At 45.5% G+C, this 16,526-nt stretch overlaps 1 protein-coding gene across 1 annotated transcript; it reads right to left on the bottom strand.

The window, feature by feature from the left end:
- SCTR (secretin receptor) lies at positions 208-13,023 on the bottom strand. Its single transcript, XM_021399950.1, has 13 exons — positions 12,987-13,023; positions 12,523-12,690; positions 10,162-10,272; positions 7,046-7,149; positions 6,658-6,755; positions 5,786-5,918; positions 4,932-5,085; positions 4,780-4,840; positions 4,197-4,266; positions 2,386-2,477; positions 2,152-2,290; positions 1,920-1,961; positions 208-913 (listed from the first exon to the last, which is right to left on the bottom strand). Exons 1-13 carry the CDS (start codon positions 13,021-13,023, stop codon positions 740-742), a joined length of 1,383 nt encoding a protein of 460 aa, XP_021255625.1. The 3' UTR covers positions 208-739.

Below are 16,526 nucleotides of genomic sequence, written 5' to 3'. Positions count from 1 at the left end.
TCGTGACTAAAACCGGGGCAATTTTCATGGCCGCTCTTGGAATTTGCTAGAATAGCCTTCGCTACCTTTTTAAAAGAACTGTACAAAAATCCAAACTGGACCACTGTTATTTCCAAGATCTCTGTTGTTAGAAGAGACAAAGGAAGAAAGCTTTGCCATCATTAGAGCGTACCCAAGCAATGCATATGATGTCACAGCTGAAGCAGGTTTGTATTGACCATGGTTTGTATTCTTGGTGTCCATCATTGTCCACCACAACTGAGAGACTTGGAACCCTGGTAAATTCTAAGCATGAATTGACTTTGCATATTAAACCCATAAGCTTTAACAAGGAATGGTTTGTAACTACTATGTTGCAAAGCTGAACATCCTTCTAGCTTCAACAGCAGAAGGAAGACAAAACATCTAAAACCCACCAGCCTGGCCTAGGATTGGAAGGGAGCCACACAGAAAATGAGGAGCTACAATTAAGGTAGAAACAGTAACTTAAAAATATCAGCATGGACAGAGACATAAATGACTGTGGCCAGAAACCCAAGGAAGAGAATTATGTTTTGGCCCATTTTGCCTTGCAAAACAACTCTGTTGCTATGCAGGATATAGATGAACAGATGTGCTTCAAGAAGTGCTGGTCTGCAGCCAAGTCCTGCTTTGGGATATATACACAAGACTCCCAGTGTAGTCCATGAGACTTAACCACATGTATCTGAGCACGGAGGTGTCCCTTAGGAGGACAGTGTTAAAGCACACTTGATCTTTGGAGAGTTGCTTTCCTGTCCTGTGGTGGGCTCAACTTGGCCACCTGCATCTCTTGAGTTAAGCCGCTTCCTCCATTACTTGCTGAGGTGCTGAGCTGACGCAGGTGTGTGCTTAAATGCCACTGCCTCCATTTTCTCTGAACTTCCAGCTGAACCTAGGTAGAAAGATCACAAAATGCTTGGTTCAGCTGGTTTATCTTGGAGGAGAGCAGTGTAACAGGAAAGGCAGAGACTGTCACCTTTGCCAAGGTCTGGATTTGTTTATTTAACCCCCATTTAAGGGATGAGGGTAGGGCCTGTTTCTTGTCACTTCTGGAGATACTGCTGCTGCAGCTACACAATTTTCTGTTAACTTGTTTTTCTGTTTAATTGTTGGTGAAACTGTTCACGGAGACTAGCTGGCCTTAGTTAAGTGTCTGGTTTGGATTTGTCAAAGATTTTTGTATTCTTTACAAAACAGGACATTTTGACACTAAGGGTAAAAAGTAATTGCAGGTTTTCTTTTCTAAACCACCTTTTTCTGAAACCTTGTTAATGCACTGTTCAAAGCATTTCTAAGCCCTCCTTCCTTTCAAAGTGACTTTTCCTTCCAATCTTCCAGGCACTAACAGTTTGGTTCTTCAATTCCCCTCCAATAACCTTGGGATCTCCCAGGTCTGGATGACATTTCCCCCTGCCTCTACCAGCAGCAATATTCCAGGAGCTGGGAGTTATGCAACTACAAAGGCAACAGTCTTCTCCTGAAAGCTTTGCTTTATGAGAGTGTTAATAAATCTAGACCTGATACAGCTCTTCCTAAATTCCCTCCCAAGTATCAAGCAGAGAAAACAGACGTGGTAGGACAGATCATGACATCGTACATGAGGATCAGGCTCTGATTTTCACTGTGACCGTGTGTGGGGTGGTACCCCCACTCTCCATTCCCAGATGGTAATAATGCTATCTGATTTAGGAAAGGGCTGCAATAGTTGAGCAGTGAAGTTTGCATTTGGTGTGTGATTACCTAGGTTTGCCAGGTCTGGGAGGTATTTCAGGAGTGATGTTAAGTAGCTGGGAAGAAAACTCTCAAATAAAATGTATAATTCATTGGTGGACATATCCTACTAATTCATGAGATATATTTGAGCAATAAAAAAAGAATGTTCTCTACACAAAACTCACCTCACCATTAAGAAAACAATACAGTACAGCCACGACAAAACCCTGGAAGATAAAAAGAACTGTGGTCACAGAATTAGAACTGCAGTTTCAGCTTTTAAATTTGGAGGAGCTATCTGAAAGGAAATCAGGCAGCTTGTTATTGCCAACAGGGCTGTGTTCTGTGCAGAGCTACATGTTATTCCTCTTATTACCTTTAAAAAAAAAAAAAAAAAAGTAGCATGTCAAATATTACCTGGAATGATCCAAGAGCCAACTCAAAAAACAGCTGAATTTCCATTGTGCCGCTACTTGCGTCTTCAGGGAAGAAAGCAAAGATGATGTAGTGAACCCCAAAGAGCGGGATGAGGAGAAGCGTTGACTTGGTAAGTCTCCTGAGAGCAGAAACAAAGGGGAAAGCCGGTGTGGAAGGGGCAAGAGGAGCCTGGGAGGGCTGACATAGTGCAAAGTTGAAGTGTGCAGGGCTTACTTGTACTGGTTGAAATCGTTGCTCCGTCCTTCGGGTGAGCTGAGCTTCCTCATCAGGATCCTTAAAATGTCGACAAAGAGAATGAAATTAACCTGAAAAAAAAAAAAAGATATTATTAAAAATCAAGCAAACAACAATGCCCCAATGACTGCAAGTGCAGCTGCCAGGCCTCAGCAGAGCCACTGGGAGCGCTGTGGTTGAGCAGAGAGAATGGAGGGGCTGGGGCTGGGCTGCGGGTTTGCATCTGTCCCTGTCCCCGTTCCCATCCCTGTTCCATGTCTCCCAGCCCCCCTGGCCCCTCAGGGTTTCCCTAGCGTTTGCTAGCTGTGGTCATGAAGGAAAGGCAGGGAAATACAGTAGGGGTGTTGGGATAAACGGGGTTCAGGCCTGAAGATTCTGGGTTTTTTTAACCCAGAAGGTCAGGTCTCAGCCGTGTAGGCTTTTTACTGATGAAAATCTGCTGGGAATGGAGGGATTCCCACTGTGAGGAATTGCCAGTGAGCAGCACAGCAATGCATGTTAGCTGGGAGCACAAAGGAGCTTATCAGTGTTGATTTTCTGCCCTTTGAACTGCTAAGGACCGTGTGCTGAGAGGAATAAAGAGATTAGATCTGAATTCTCAAGGACTGGCTGTTTGTTTGCCTCTGTGGCTTATGAGCTTGAGGAAAGCCTCAGCTAGGTGAGCAGGCAGGAGCAGGCAGACGGCTCCGCCTGAGGCGGATGGGACCAGGGCTTCGAGGGGATGGGGGGTGAACTCTCAGAGATGAACGAGGACTGGGGTTTCACCTCGTGGTCATTAGGAAAAGTGAGTGCCAGGGCTTCGCTGATCCTGAATCCTTGTATGCTCTGCAGGTTTTGTGGGGGTGAAGGATTGCTTAGTGATAAACGAGCACAGGGTTGAACCCACCACCTCTGCTTCGGTTTCCAAGGGAGTGTGCGAGTGTTGCAGTTTGTGTTTTGAAAACATAGTGGAACCTGCTGGCAACATGGAAACTTCAGCAAAGCCTTGGGTTCTGGCTTGGAGTGCCAGAAGGCCACTTGACTAACAGCTCCCATCTTCCTCTACTGCAGCTTCAGACCAATCATAGTGGACCCCCAGGGTACCACGCTTGGGCAGAACAACTATCTCCAAGCAGCAGCTCCAGGGCCTCGGTACCTGAAACTACAAAGGTGAGCACCAGCAAATGCTCACACTGTAGAAGTATTATTTGTGCCAAAGTGTTGTTTACATCAGCTCTGCCTTTAACTGGGCAGGTTCACACTGAGTTTCAATGCCTATATCTCATTTCAGTGAGTAATGCCTTAACAGTTTAATTGCAGTCTACTGACCTATAGTGTGTGAAACCCGTGAGCTGCTTTCACTGCTGAAAACAAAAGCTAATGGTCGTGTAAGGCAAGTTGTTTTTTGGCTTTGCTAAGAGGGGCAGTGACCAGGAGACACAAAGGCTATTGTACTGAAATGTACAGCCGCTTGGTTTCTCCTCCAGAGCTTTCCTTGAAACAGTCCAAAACAAGCTTCCACAAGCCAGCCAAGTTCATATGAAATCAACAGGATGTGGAAACCTGATCGTCAGGCTCTTGCTTCTTGGGAGGATGCTCTAGCGTTCCTTGCAACTTAGCTTCAGGGCATTGGTTACTGACTAAGCCCTGCTGTGCTGAAGTTGCTTAAGCAGTAATTCATGTGTCACACCAGTTTGGGCACATGTCTAAGATCGGTTCATTAACACATTTCTGAAGTATGTTGAGTAGATGTCTAACTTCACAGTATTTGAAAATACAGTTTGAACGTGCTTGTCCCAGAAAAGACTTACAAAAATAGACACAACTACAGGGCCTCTAATGATCCACCAGGTATTGGCATTCGTATTAATGTCCCAACACCTGCAAAAACAAGAGAGAAGGTGCATTCAGTTATCCAAACACTGGTGTCTTTTCAAAGGGATTTAGTCTGTATTGCCCTTCAGGTAGGTCGCTACTCCCTCTTCTACAATATGAATTTCCCATTCTCACTTATCTGGTGCAACATTTTGGGAAAACTTGGACAGAACACTGCCCACCTGCACTGGACAAGATATCCTGCCCTTGAAGCACAGCCACTTTTCAAAACTTTGCAAGGGAGAAAAGAACAAAGCTTCATTGATCAAGTGCAGGTGTTTCAAACTTCACGAGATGAATTAATTCTTGAAAGTCATCTTCCTCCCCTAGAAATGCTCAGATGAAATTTGAAGCTCCCTCTCAGCTTCCTTAGCTGGACTTTTCCTTCTCCCCCTGTGCTGGGATCCAGTCGTATGCCACAATTAAATGGCGATTGATTTGCATGGCTGCCAGTAGTTGGGAATGAGCAGGAAATCCCCAGAGCAGTCTGTGCACCTTTGCCCTCTCCAAGCAGCTTACCCAACATTTTCACTGAGCTGTCTTGCAGCGGCCCATGCGGCAACAAATATGGTCGGGGTGCCTGCAATTGAAAAAGCCAGTTGTTGCTCCACAAATCCATCCCAAAGGCACAACGGACTGACAATTATTCTTACAAAAAGGAGAACCATTACCCCATCCGAGGGCGATGAACCACCAAAGGAACTTCCGTTCTGAGAAGAAGGATATGACCAGGAGAGAATGGAGGTACAGCCCCTCCACGAGGAGCCAGCTGTAGTTAGACATGATGCAGTACTGAAAGAAGACCATGGTAAGCTTACAGCCAGCCTGAGGAAACAGAGGGTAATTAACTTTTGCTTTCATTTGTATCTATTTTCAAGAGAGTTTAGAGCATTAATCATGTTTTTCAGTGCCCTGATCCCAAATATCTTCAAGATATTTTGTTGCCAATTAAAAGCAGAGCAAAAGAACTTCTCAAAATTTGTGTGGTTCTTTTCCAGATCCCGTGGCTGCAAACCTACATCTTATTACCAGCTCTCAAACTGTAGTACAAGTCAGCAATATTTAATGTGTTCTTGTATTTTCCCTCTGAGCACCATCTACCAGGATCTAAGATCCATGTAAGAATCTCCACCCTGGTGGTGCATCCCATGTTCACGGACTGCGGCACCCACATTTATGTGCCTCTGTGTCCATGTGCTGAGCTCTAGGTGCCTTCTGTGGGTGCCAGTCAGTGCTGCCCAGCAGATGAATGCAGACACCTGCTTCAGAGCAACCCAGATGTCCTCTGCTCCAACACTTGGTGGGACTGTAGATACCTGTAAATGTGTATCTGTAGCCATGAGGAAGCACGCCTGAGTTTCTGTGTGTTTGCTCCAGCCTGGGCTCTTTTTCTCTTTTTTTCATCCTCATACCTCCCCCAGTATGATAAATAGAAAGCTAGGATGGAGATGTCCTGCATGCTAACTACAGATGAGATCCTGCTGGGAAGCTGAAGCATGGAGCAAGCTGGAAGGCAAGGGGTTACCGTGTATGCCTCACAGTAGTTTGTGTCTTCAGAGGAAAACAGAACATTATCTTTGATGAAATTTGATGACGCTCGCAAAATGAACGATGTGAAGAGATGCATGTGGATGTAGTTCCTTGTACAGCGAAGTCTCCTATAACAAAGAGAGAGCTCCTATGAAGTTGCATTCCTATGAAATAACATTCCTAGACAAAGCACACCAGTTTTTTTAATGCTGAGCTGACAAATTAAAGCATAGTTTTTTTGTCTCTGGAAGGAAGATTCATGCATTTCTGAAGAAGGGCACCCTACAGAAGACCTTGAAAGGCTAAAGTCAGATCTGCTCCACTCAAGTACTGAAAAAAGGGAAATGTTGCCAGAAGAACTAAGATTTCATGCCAATATGCTTGGTCTAGCATATTGGTCACTGAATAAGGACTAAAGTGCAAATTCCAGGTTATAAAGATGCATTAAGATAAGCTCACTGTCAGGTCACTGCTGTAAACATGCAGTGCTTTCCCAGAAGTCAACACACCGTTGCTTAGAGCAAAGTTTTAGCCACGGTCTCGAGCGAGGAGAAGAACAGCAGGAGGAATGGCAATATGCCCCAGGAACACTGACATCATGGCAAAATCTCAGCATGGAGGTGATGCAAACTTCAGCCTGCAAACCATGTTCAGCTACATTTTGGAGAATACAGGAGAACATAATATGAGGAAAATCCCTTACATTTTTTGGGAAACAGAACTCAGCTCATTCCTGTCACTGATTTATGTGAAGGTTTTCAGAAATACCTCAATGTTTAACTTGCTGTGAAAGACACCAGAAGTGTCTGTGTCTGCTGAGATGACCAGAGGTCCTGATCAAACCCAACCAGTGATGGTTCTCCTCACCTTAAAGAGGCCAGGACCACCAAGGCTATTGTCAGCGTCACCAGGGAGGTGCAGTACCCAATGGTGTACATGGTCTTCAGGGTCATGAAATAGGAACGCTGCAGGGGAACAGATATTCTCATCTTCATCTTTGATTATCTGCTAGAAATCAGCCCATAGCAAGAGAAGGCTGTCCCTTGTTTCTTAACAAGTAGATTTTCTTGTAAAATCAGCTGCTGAAGTTTTAATCTCAGCAAGCCTTTGAAGAAACATTTGTGCTGAAGAAAACCCATACACACAACCCTGCCCGGGGTAAATCACATTATTCAGTCTCTGTTTATCAGATTGAGCACGTCCCTCCCCCAGGGCCCTAAAGCAGCAATTCTAGGTCACAGGCACTCAGACTCACTCTCGCCTCGTTTGTTGTGTCATTGACATTGTAGCCACAAGCGATATCTGGTCTCGGATATGGATCGGACCAACCCTCACTGGTGCAGTTTCGATAGACAAAACCTGTATGTTTAAAAAAAAAAAAAAAAAAGACAAAACCAGGTGTAACCATTTCCAATTGTACTTTTGTTAGTCAGTCACCAACGTGCAGGGTTGCTCCAAGAGCAATGGAACACTTTCTCCCTGGGCAGTGCACTCTGCATAGCTGGAGGTGAAATGCAGCTGAGCTGATTATGTTGATACTTGCCCAGTGTGTTTGTGTGGGTCATAATATTGTTTGCCAACTCAGGGTTGACTGTGATGGATGTGTTTTTATTAATTGCAACATAAATAATACTGTTCAGTACATCTGGTGTTTCTTGGCCAGTGTTCCAAGATCAGCAAACATACGACTTGTTCAATCACGGATTCATACTCCATACAAATTACTCAGATGTTCCCAGCTCAGGTTTGTACTATGTTTTGCCACAGTCTGAAGAGAATGCAAAATGTTAGATGGGCACAGCTTTTTGGTGAGATTGAAATGGAAAATAAAAGGCTTGTCCCCACAAGGTACAGGCATTATCTTACACGTATTGGAAATCAGAGGCCAGGAGGGGAATCCCCTCAGTTAAGTTAGACTTCTGAAAGCGAAACACTTGGGTTCATTGAGTCCTTTGTGGGGGCCTTCCCAGTTCCTGGAGAAAAAGGCTTTTGCAGAATTAATCTCATTTTCAGACAGACGTCTGCAGAGGGCAGTTTGTCTGACCTATTGGGACGTCCAGCTCCTCAAGTGGAGTGAGACTTGAGCCACCAAGTTGCACATGGTTAAGCAGGACACGTTTGAACACGTCCACATCTACGTCCCGCACTAACAGTGGAAGCAGGCACTCCTGCCCTAAACACCTTGCAATCTCACTGGCAGAAAATGGCCCTACCGTGCAGATATAGGCTACAGGCTGAAGAGAAACTTTCACAAAAAAATAACACCACTGCCTGCTGTCCTAATCACATGCATCTGTCCAGCAGGAGACACCCTTTCCAGTGTCCTGTTTCACTGCCGCAAGGAATGAAAACCTGGCTCTTCTGCAAGGACTTAAGGCCTGAAATCGGCAGCCCTCCTTAGTGGAAACCTTGACAGAAGACGCTTTAAAAGCCTGTTTTTGTGGACACAATTAGCCACGGGGACTCTGAGGCATCCAGTTTCTGCAAAGCATCCCTGCAGCGTTCAGAGAACAGAGGGATATGTGCACACAGCGGTGTTTGACAGTGGTTTATGCTTTCTCGAGCCCTGCTGGGACTGTCAGGACACTCAGGGGCTCCTGCTGTCTCTAAACTAATCCTAGTGACCTGAGAGCGTGCCCACACTTGATTTGCATCCACCTCTGTACAACTGCAAGGCACTGCAAACATGCTGAGATCTCCATGTGGGAAGAGCTCGGGGTGTGTCAGTACTAGACTATTCTGATGCTTTTATGAACATCTTGTTCCAGCTTAGCATCACTGGAAGGGCCAGGCTTGTTTTTCAAACCAGGTTTTCTGTACTCTGCTGCAGCACAGCAGCAACAAAGGGAAGAGAAAGAGCTCTCCCAAACATCTCTCCCCACTGTTCTGTCTAACGTGGGGCCACAAAGATGACCAAGGGACAGGAGCACTTATTACATGAGAAAGTTGGGACTGCTCAGCCTGGAGAAGTTCTCTTTTGAACGCTGTCACTTTGATTAGTGCTTATCAGAAGTGGCTCAGCTCTCAGCTTCTCAGTCAGGAGGGCAACTAAAGTTTAAAGCTGTTAGCCTATCTGTCTCCAAGATAAAGCAATGCTCGCTTGACATGTCGCTATGACCTTTGGATGTCCAAATTCCTGTTTTCCTCCCGGGCCGGTGCTGGCTGCTTGGGCAGAGGCAGGGAGCGGTTCCCTCTAGCGGCTGCAGCAGCACGGATTGCGCTGAACACATTTAAGGCTCGGTATCGCTGTGCTAAAGATTTGCGAGCGCGTGCCCGGCAGATGATTTTCTCGGCAATCTGTGACTTTGTATAGTGTTTCCTCTGTCTTTATAGAAGATTATAGGATTCAACGGGCAGCTACTGTTTGTGTGTACGGAAAGCAGCGTGTTATTTCTTTTGATGCAAAGAGTTTGTGCCTGATTTTATATAAAAGAGCACTAAATGCTTATCCTCCTACTTATCTAATCCTTATTAGACAATCCAATATGTTGGCTCCTGCTTCTCCTTCCACGAAATCAATGTCTGCTTTTCTGTAAGCCCTGGACCTCATTAATCCACGTTCTATAACCAAAGAAAGCCGAGCTCTCCCTCTGTTTTGAATCATTAACTCACAAAGAGGAATGGAAGCACATTTCTCAGACATTGTTCAAAAGCAGAAATTAGCAGAAAGCAGGCAGAAACTACTACTTAGTGGCTCACGATTACTGTATTGTACTGGGAACAAATTTCACTTGATTTCTAGCTGATAAATAAATTTTTTAAAAAGACGTTTTTAAGCCGTTGCTTAAGCCCATCTCTTTTTGAACAAGGAGTTTGGTGAGCCATGGGGCTAATGACAGATTCTGAGTTCCTGTACATGTTTGCTGCTTCTTTGTATGGTGACTCTCATAGCCAATAGGTGAACCCCAGTGCAGATTTCCTCTTGACTGCAGGCACAAGAGTCCTTTCCCCCTACCTGGCTGGTTCTTTCTGCCAAAACTTGCACGAGCTTAATGCTGTGTGAACTTCTGCTCTCTTGTCAAGCTTGGTTGAGATCAGCCTAAGAGTTATTTGAAAGGGAAAGACAGACTGACTGAAGAAAGCTCATTCCCTTAAGACATTTTGTGAAAAAGCTGCTTTACATGATAGCATTTATTTCCTCCACTTTGTCTGACTAAGAAAAACAAACTCTTGCAACATCTTAACTGCTTTAACTCCAGGCGTTCTCACGTTTAGCTTAGTGATGGAAATGGAGCTGCTAAGTGGCCATCATCGGGCTTTAAACGAAGCAGGGACAGAATTTCCTTCAAGTTCAGACCTGACAGTGACATCTCTCAAAGCACCACACTGAACAAAAAACACTGGGCAAAAAAAGTGTACTTTTAGTGTTACCTTGTTTCCCAGTCAGCATCTGGAAGAACTTGGAGCAGTGAGCACTGACAGTGTGTCCCACGGCAGACGAAGGCCAGCAGCTCATGTTATCCCACATCCCAGCACATCTGCCTGAGGGCAACAACGAAACACCATGGAACTTCTTCCAGCAGCAAGACAGCGTACAACATCTCACACCAATGAAACACCGTGCAGCATCTCCCAAAAATGAAGCACCATGCTACATCTCTCAGCAATGAAGCACCACTCAGCATCACCCAAGCGCCAAGGCAGCTGCAGGAACAGGGATGCTCTGAGACAGAGCAGGTCCTGCTGGTTTCCAACCAACCCTAGCATCCCATTCTGGTCCTTGACAGCTCTGATCTCGGGAAGACAGACACAGAGCAGGCTGGGCTGTGCTGAGCCTTACATCAGGCCCTCGGCTCCCAGTCCTCCCAGTCTGGGAACTATTGAATGGTGCTGGAAAGATGAAGGAAAGCAGAGGTGAAAAATGTAGCTCACATTTCAGCTTTTCTAAAGCTTCCACTTTGAATCAGCCTGATGTTTTCTTTGCATAATCCTTTTGTAAACACAAAGAGGCACAATGTGACTAAGAGTTTAAACAGCTTCAGAATGATACTGGGCAAAGCTGCCCTGTTTCCCTGGGTGGCACACTGAGGACAGGCACAGGATCCCCAGAGCTTTGCTTTTCTTCTTCAAACTAAAGTCCTGCAGGATTATCTCCACACCGAACTCAGACATGCAGGTAATTAAAGGATGAAGAAATTTGCAGACTAAAAGCATTATTTCCCATAATAAAACCATTATTTTATAATTCACCAAGGTAACAGACCCTCATTGAATAAAGACCAGCAGAAGGAAATTCCTGTGCTCTCTCTTCAGAAACCATTAAGTGGGGACAGCTGTGCACCTTGTCCTGTTTATTTCTGGGGAGTTTCTCTGCCAGGAGAAGGTGTGTTTGCAGAGCTATGGTGACATACAGGGGCTGAGTCACTCTGCCCACTTTCAGCTCAATGCTTTCTGCTATGCGGGTAGCCCTGAGCTCACACCACTGCACCCTGTTTGGTCCCCTTTGCAGAACAGAGTTTAAAGAGCAATTTTGATGGCCCTTGGAAACACCTTCTCAAAGATTTAACACAGTCCTATTCATTTAGCTTCTGTGTGGACTTTGGGAGAGGGGCACAGAGGGTAGTGGTCTCCTGTATTAAAATACCTAGTGGGATGTGTAAGATTTGGATACAGCTGAAAACTAGACTAAGTCTCTTTTATATGCAGTGAGACAGATCTACATTCTGGAATATATGCCAACCTCCTCAGAGTACTCCACTATATGGGCATCACGCCCCAAGGCAGCACTCACACCCATCAATCTGCATGGCTCGCAGGGATGGACAACACAGGCAGAGAAAAATGCACGCTAAAAAAAGCTGCGATGGATCTTCCCCCTGAGTCCTGCCTTTGGGCCAGGCTACAGTGAAACTCTTGTGTGTCTTAAAACCCTCTGCTGGAGAGGAAGGCTTTGAAACTAAGCGAAAGCCTCAAGTCTTGCCCCAAACCCTGCACAGAGCACATCTCATGGAGCTCCATCACCTCATGCTGATGAGGATCTTCCCACCTCATGGTCTATAGAAGTCATCCAGGATCAGTTCAGACTGCAAGATGCTATGGATGACACAAACCCATCCCCAGTGGTGATGACTGGTCAGGCACAGAAGTACTCCCATCTGTTGCCTCCATCCTGAGCGTTCCATGAGCTGCTGATCCAGCTGCTGCCAGAGCTAACTCTGTTCACAAGCAAGCTTAAATAACTGCTTGCAGCTCTCTCTCCAAGACCCTTCTGCACATGAATACACTTGCTCTGCTGTGAGGATTCATTGCCACCACACTTTCCCAAGCCAGAGAGCTCCTTTATGTGGTTACACAACAGTCAGAACAGGAAAGGGACAATGAGGATCTCCAGGCCATGTGAATGAACTGCTGGTTGCTAGTATTCGTTGCTTTTGAAGGCAGCTATAGTTGAGTAAATTTGTACTCAGTGGGATGACTTTATAAAAATATCCTTACCTAAGATGAGAATAACTCCAAATCCTCTGCAATTCACAACACTTTATTGCTGATGTGCTCTCTAGTGGCAATGACTGCAATCAAACAGCTGAATTGGAAGGCTCACACGACTGTTATTTGCTGTCACAGTAAGGTCAGGTCATGCTCTTGGAGCCTTAACATATCATACCTGTTTTTTCTGCCCCTTGGTGAGAGGTGCACATGAGGTGTGTGCCTCCTATGGGAGGAACGTGGGGGTACTGAGCCACCCACCTGACCCAAGAACAGCTTTTACCTTGCACATTCATCCACCTTTACCTGAGCTTAGGAGAAGATCATTTTCAGGTGTTCTGTTCCTTGCCTCCAGGGACAAAATCTCAGCACAGTTTTCTTCCTCCTTTTTCAGGACACTCAGGAGGTCGCAGACAGGAGGGACAGCCCTGATCTGAAAATATGAAAGCAGCAGAATTACTTTTCCTCTTAAAACTTACATAGCAGGACTTGCCTTCCTTATGCTCCTGTTCTCCATCTGATGCTGTCGATTGGTTGTGGGCAGTATTTCCTTGAAATACAGTCAATTTTCTTAATGAAGTCTGCTCTTTTCTGATAGCAGCAGACAAGTACAGACTCAGTTCCTGCCTTCTCCCATTTGCTGACATTGTTAACGAGAGAAATGAGTCTGTCACTCTGCTAAACAAAGTGCCTGAGCAAGATATTCCTCCTAAGGACTGCAGAAACATCCAGGGCACCGCTGGACTCTCCTAGAGCACTTAATCACCCACCTCTGGCAGTGTTAAACCACAGACCTTTGCCGTTCATTTCCCCGGATGACATTCACTTGCACAACCAGCCCAAATATGTCCACTGGCTGCAGCCCACCCAAACCTGTTCCCCTGCTACCGATCATGGAGCTGCAGGAGCCAAGCCAACAGCAGCGCCTCGCTGAGATTTTTTGCAAGAAAACTGACTGTACATTGTCCCGAGCTCATTCTCTCTCAGCCCTCCTTTCCCTTCCTCCTCTCTCACAAGAAAGGGTTAAAACGTAAGTCTTAACTCAGTCCTGATGTAGTCATTGGATGTGCTGGGCCAAAATTAACGTACAAAACAGCTATCTGCCATTAAAATGGCATGTATTGAAAACCATTGCAAGATGACTTGTAGGATGAGATCCCGGTCTTTGTATCTTGCAGTATGCCTAATGATAACAAATCCCCACACACAACAACATGTCAACCTGATTCCCATCTGCAACAGACCTGCTTGGTCCCCAGTGAGCAATAAAATCTACTTGGCACCACTTTTGCCTGTTTCTATCATTTTAAACAATGAAAATACTGGCTACACCCAGGTTGCCATTATAACAAATTACATAGCTCCTTGTGAGCTGTGAAATAAATAAAACCAAAATAAATCATTTTTGCATAGTGAAATGAATTTTCTTGAATTGCTTGTGCAAATAATTCAGATTAAATAAACTATTCTCAGATACCAGGATTTAAAAGCATTAAATCCCTTTGATCTTTGTGAAAAATGAGAGACGTCCAAATGGACTAACATGTCTAAGCAAATGTAATTGCATTTAGCTGCTTCTGTTGTTAGCTGAAGGCTGAATTCGATCATTTCTAAACACTGACAGATCATTTAAACATTATTTATCACTCTCTGCTGCTGAACATTTGATTACCAATATTAAAGCAATTAATGTTTTCATCATACACAAGAACAAATGCAACTGTTCAGACCTAAAGCAGACTTCTGTCGCGTTATTCCCAGAAACAGCCTCGGAAATAAGTTAAAAAACAACATTAGTGTTGAACATTGAAAGAGATCAACAGAACTGGCTTGGTGTGCATGTGGGTTGCTTGTTGCAGTATAAGCACACGTAAAACAAACGTTAGCCATCACTTTAGCTACACTTATTTCTTTATAGAAAATTTAACATGTCATAGAATCATAGAATGTCAAAATCGTAGAATGTCAAAACAAATCAAATAATATCAAAGCCATTCCGAGCAGAAATAGTTGTGCTAACTAGATGTCCAAAGTGCATTTCTTAACCTGTGAAGGAGTGGATCTAAATGCTATTTAATAGAAAGAATATTTGCAGCCACTGGATTCCCAGACAGTTTAATTTGAAAATAATTGTTCCTAGCTTCACGAGTGATTTAAGGGAGAACAAAGAATGCCAGGCTATACATAAACAAAATCTGTATTCTGAAGGACTGGAAAGAGAGCAAGCAGAAGGAGGTGCTCTCAGCGGCACCCTGAATAAAGACATCCATTTACAGAGCCTTTTGGTGGTACCTAAGAAAAGAAACCCTAATGGCAAGAAAGCCAGCACAGTCAATGTTTTATTATGAAACACAATCAAAGCAATGCAGACTGCATTCCCTATGCAACTAAAACATCTAGGCAGAGCTCAGGTTTTATCAGAGTGTGAGCCAGATCCCCTGCTGGGACAAAGAATGATTTTGCCAGTGCAGCAGTGATTCTTTATATGGACCAAGGGTTTGCCTCCTAACTTCTCACAACCAGGCTGCACAGATTTCAGCCTCAATTTTGTGTGCTTTTCAGAACTGGAAAGCACCCGCACAGCACTCGGAGATGACTCCCCAGGTTCAGCTGTCTTTCTGATGGTGTTGGGTGCCTGGAACACAGCAGCAATCTGCACATCAATTCCCAGAAAACGGGGAAAGCCAAAAGCAGAAAACCAACATGTGTGAGGCAAATATCACTTCATGTTCCTTCAGCCCCAGTCAGGGGAGGCATTGGCAGTGGTGGGCATTTCCCCTGAGGAGATTCCTCCCTGAGTTTACCAAAGCAGTAACACTGTTCTCTTTGTACAGCTGGGGAAACCGAGGCAGCCAGCATCTGGCCATCTGGACACTGTCAATTAGTGTGGGAAGCAGCAGAAGCAAGAATAAAATAAAATAAACCCCAGCTTACACACAGACCTTTTAAAGCAAAGACACAACAACTTCGTGGAATAGAGGTGCACTTATTCAGACAACACTATTCCATGCAATCAGGAATAAATAGCTCCAAGCACCTACCAGGACAGCTGAAATCCAGAAGATGATCACCGAGATGGTCCACATGGTCAGCCACAGCTTGCTTCCCGCATCCCTCATGTACCAGAGGTCACCAGGCTGTCTGTGTGCTCTCCAGCCTGGCTCTCAGCTCCCCTCACTTTGTCCCTTTCCCTCCTTGCTTTTTCCCTTCCCAGCTTTGACCATCCTGAGCCAATGCTTCTCTTCAGCTGCAGAGCCCCAGCCAGCATCAGCAGTGACAGGACCCCCCCATCCACCCTCCAAGCTCTCCTCCTCCTCCGCAGTAGCCTCCTGTCCCAAGAATAACAGCACCTCTGTGGGGCATGTTCCTGCTATCGTCTTCCTGCCTTCCTGGCTTTTACTCACTGCTATTGATGGGTGTCGGTGGGGAACGATCATTCCTCATGCTCCCATGATAAGGGACCATGCAGGGCTCCAGTGTAAAATGTCAGCCCCACAATGGCAGGGGTAATCTATTAAGGGGAAATAGTCATTAGTGTAGAGCGCAGCCAGGGGAGGACCCAGCCCTGGAATAAGCGCCCTGCTGGGAAACAGGGTTTGAGGAATGCGATCCAGGCTGGCTGTGCTGCTCCGGCTGCCGGCAGCTCTGCACATGCCTCCCACAGCGAGCGCACAGCCCTGAGCACCGGGATTGGGGGGTGGCAGAGCCTGCTGTGGTGGAGCCAGGGGGCTGAAGGTGAGCTAGGGCTTGGGGTTATACGTGAGGAAAAGGGCAAGAGGACCTGGTCCTTCCACATCTTCCAAAGAGGACTCTAAGTGCTCCACTCCACCCTCTAACATCCAGAGCATCAGCCTGTCTGCATTTGGTCCTGATGCTATGGGATGCAAGATGCCACTGCATCTGTATCCTGGTGGTACTTTGTGATGGGATGTCCCTATAAGAGTTCCTCAGCAGCCCCCTTCCCTGTCAGCAGGCCGTGCTTTATTTTTGCAGGTTTTGTTTCCTTGGCACAACTATTGCAAAATTGTGCTTACCTTGGCTGTGAGCTGAACCTTGGCTTGACAAGTCTCCTTCTAGCACAGTAATAAGCATGGCATCAAAAAGAGCCGAAGTGTGCTCTAGGCACTAGTGCTTATTCTCAGACAGCTGCAAAACTCAGCTACGGTGAAGTGTCTTAAAACAACTTTTGCTATCTATTCCGATTTGCCCTCTCCCATCACTCAGGCACAGGATAAACGTGATCTACCTGTGAAGTCACTGACTGTGACCATGAGACACCTTGCTTGTTACCTGTGCACTGAAAATCCAGT

This window comes from Numida meleagris, chromosome 5 (assembly GCF_002078875.1).
Source record: "Numida meleagris isolate 19003 breed g44 Domestic line chromosome 5, NumMel1.0, whole genome shotgun sequence".
NCBI classification, from domain to species: domain Eukaryota; kingdom Metazoa; phylum Chordata; class Aves; order Galliformes; family Numididae; genus Numida; species Numida meleagris.
The sequence above is the reverse complement of the archived record's forward strand: the minus strand, read 5'-3'. Positions and strand labels throughout refer to the sequence as shown.

Bases quoted from the DNA above. Each gene is read 5' to 3' on its own strand.
- SCTR (XM_021399950.1), bottom strand. From the start codon at position 13,023: ATGAACGGCAAAGGTCTGTGGTTTAACACTGCCAGAG. The intron at 6,756-7,045 runs GTGAGTCTGAGT...GTTCCCCTGCAG, and splicing joins ACACAACAAACGAGGCGAGA to CGTTCCTATTTCATGACCCT. The intron at 1,962-2,151 runs GTAATATTTGAC...TTTATCTTCCAG, and splicing joins TGGCTCTTGGATCATTCCAG to GGTTTTGTCGTGGCTGTACT.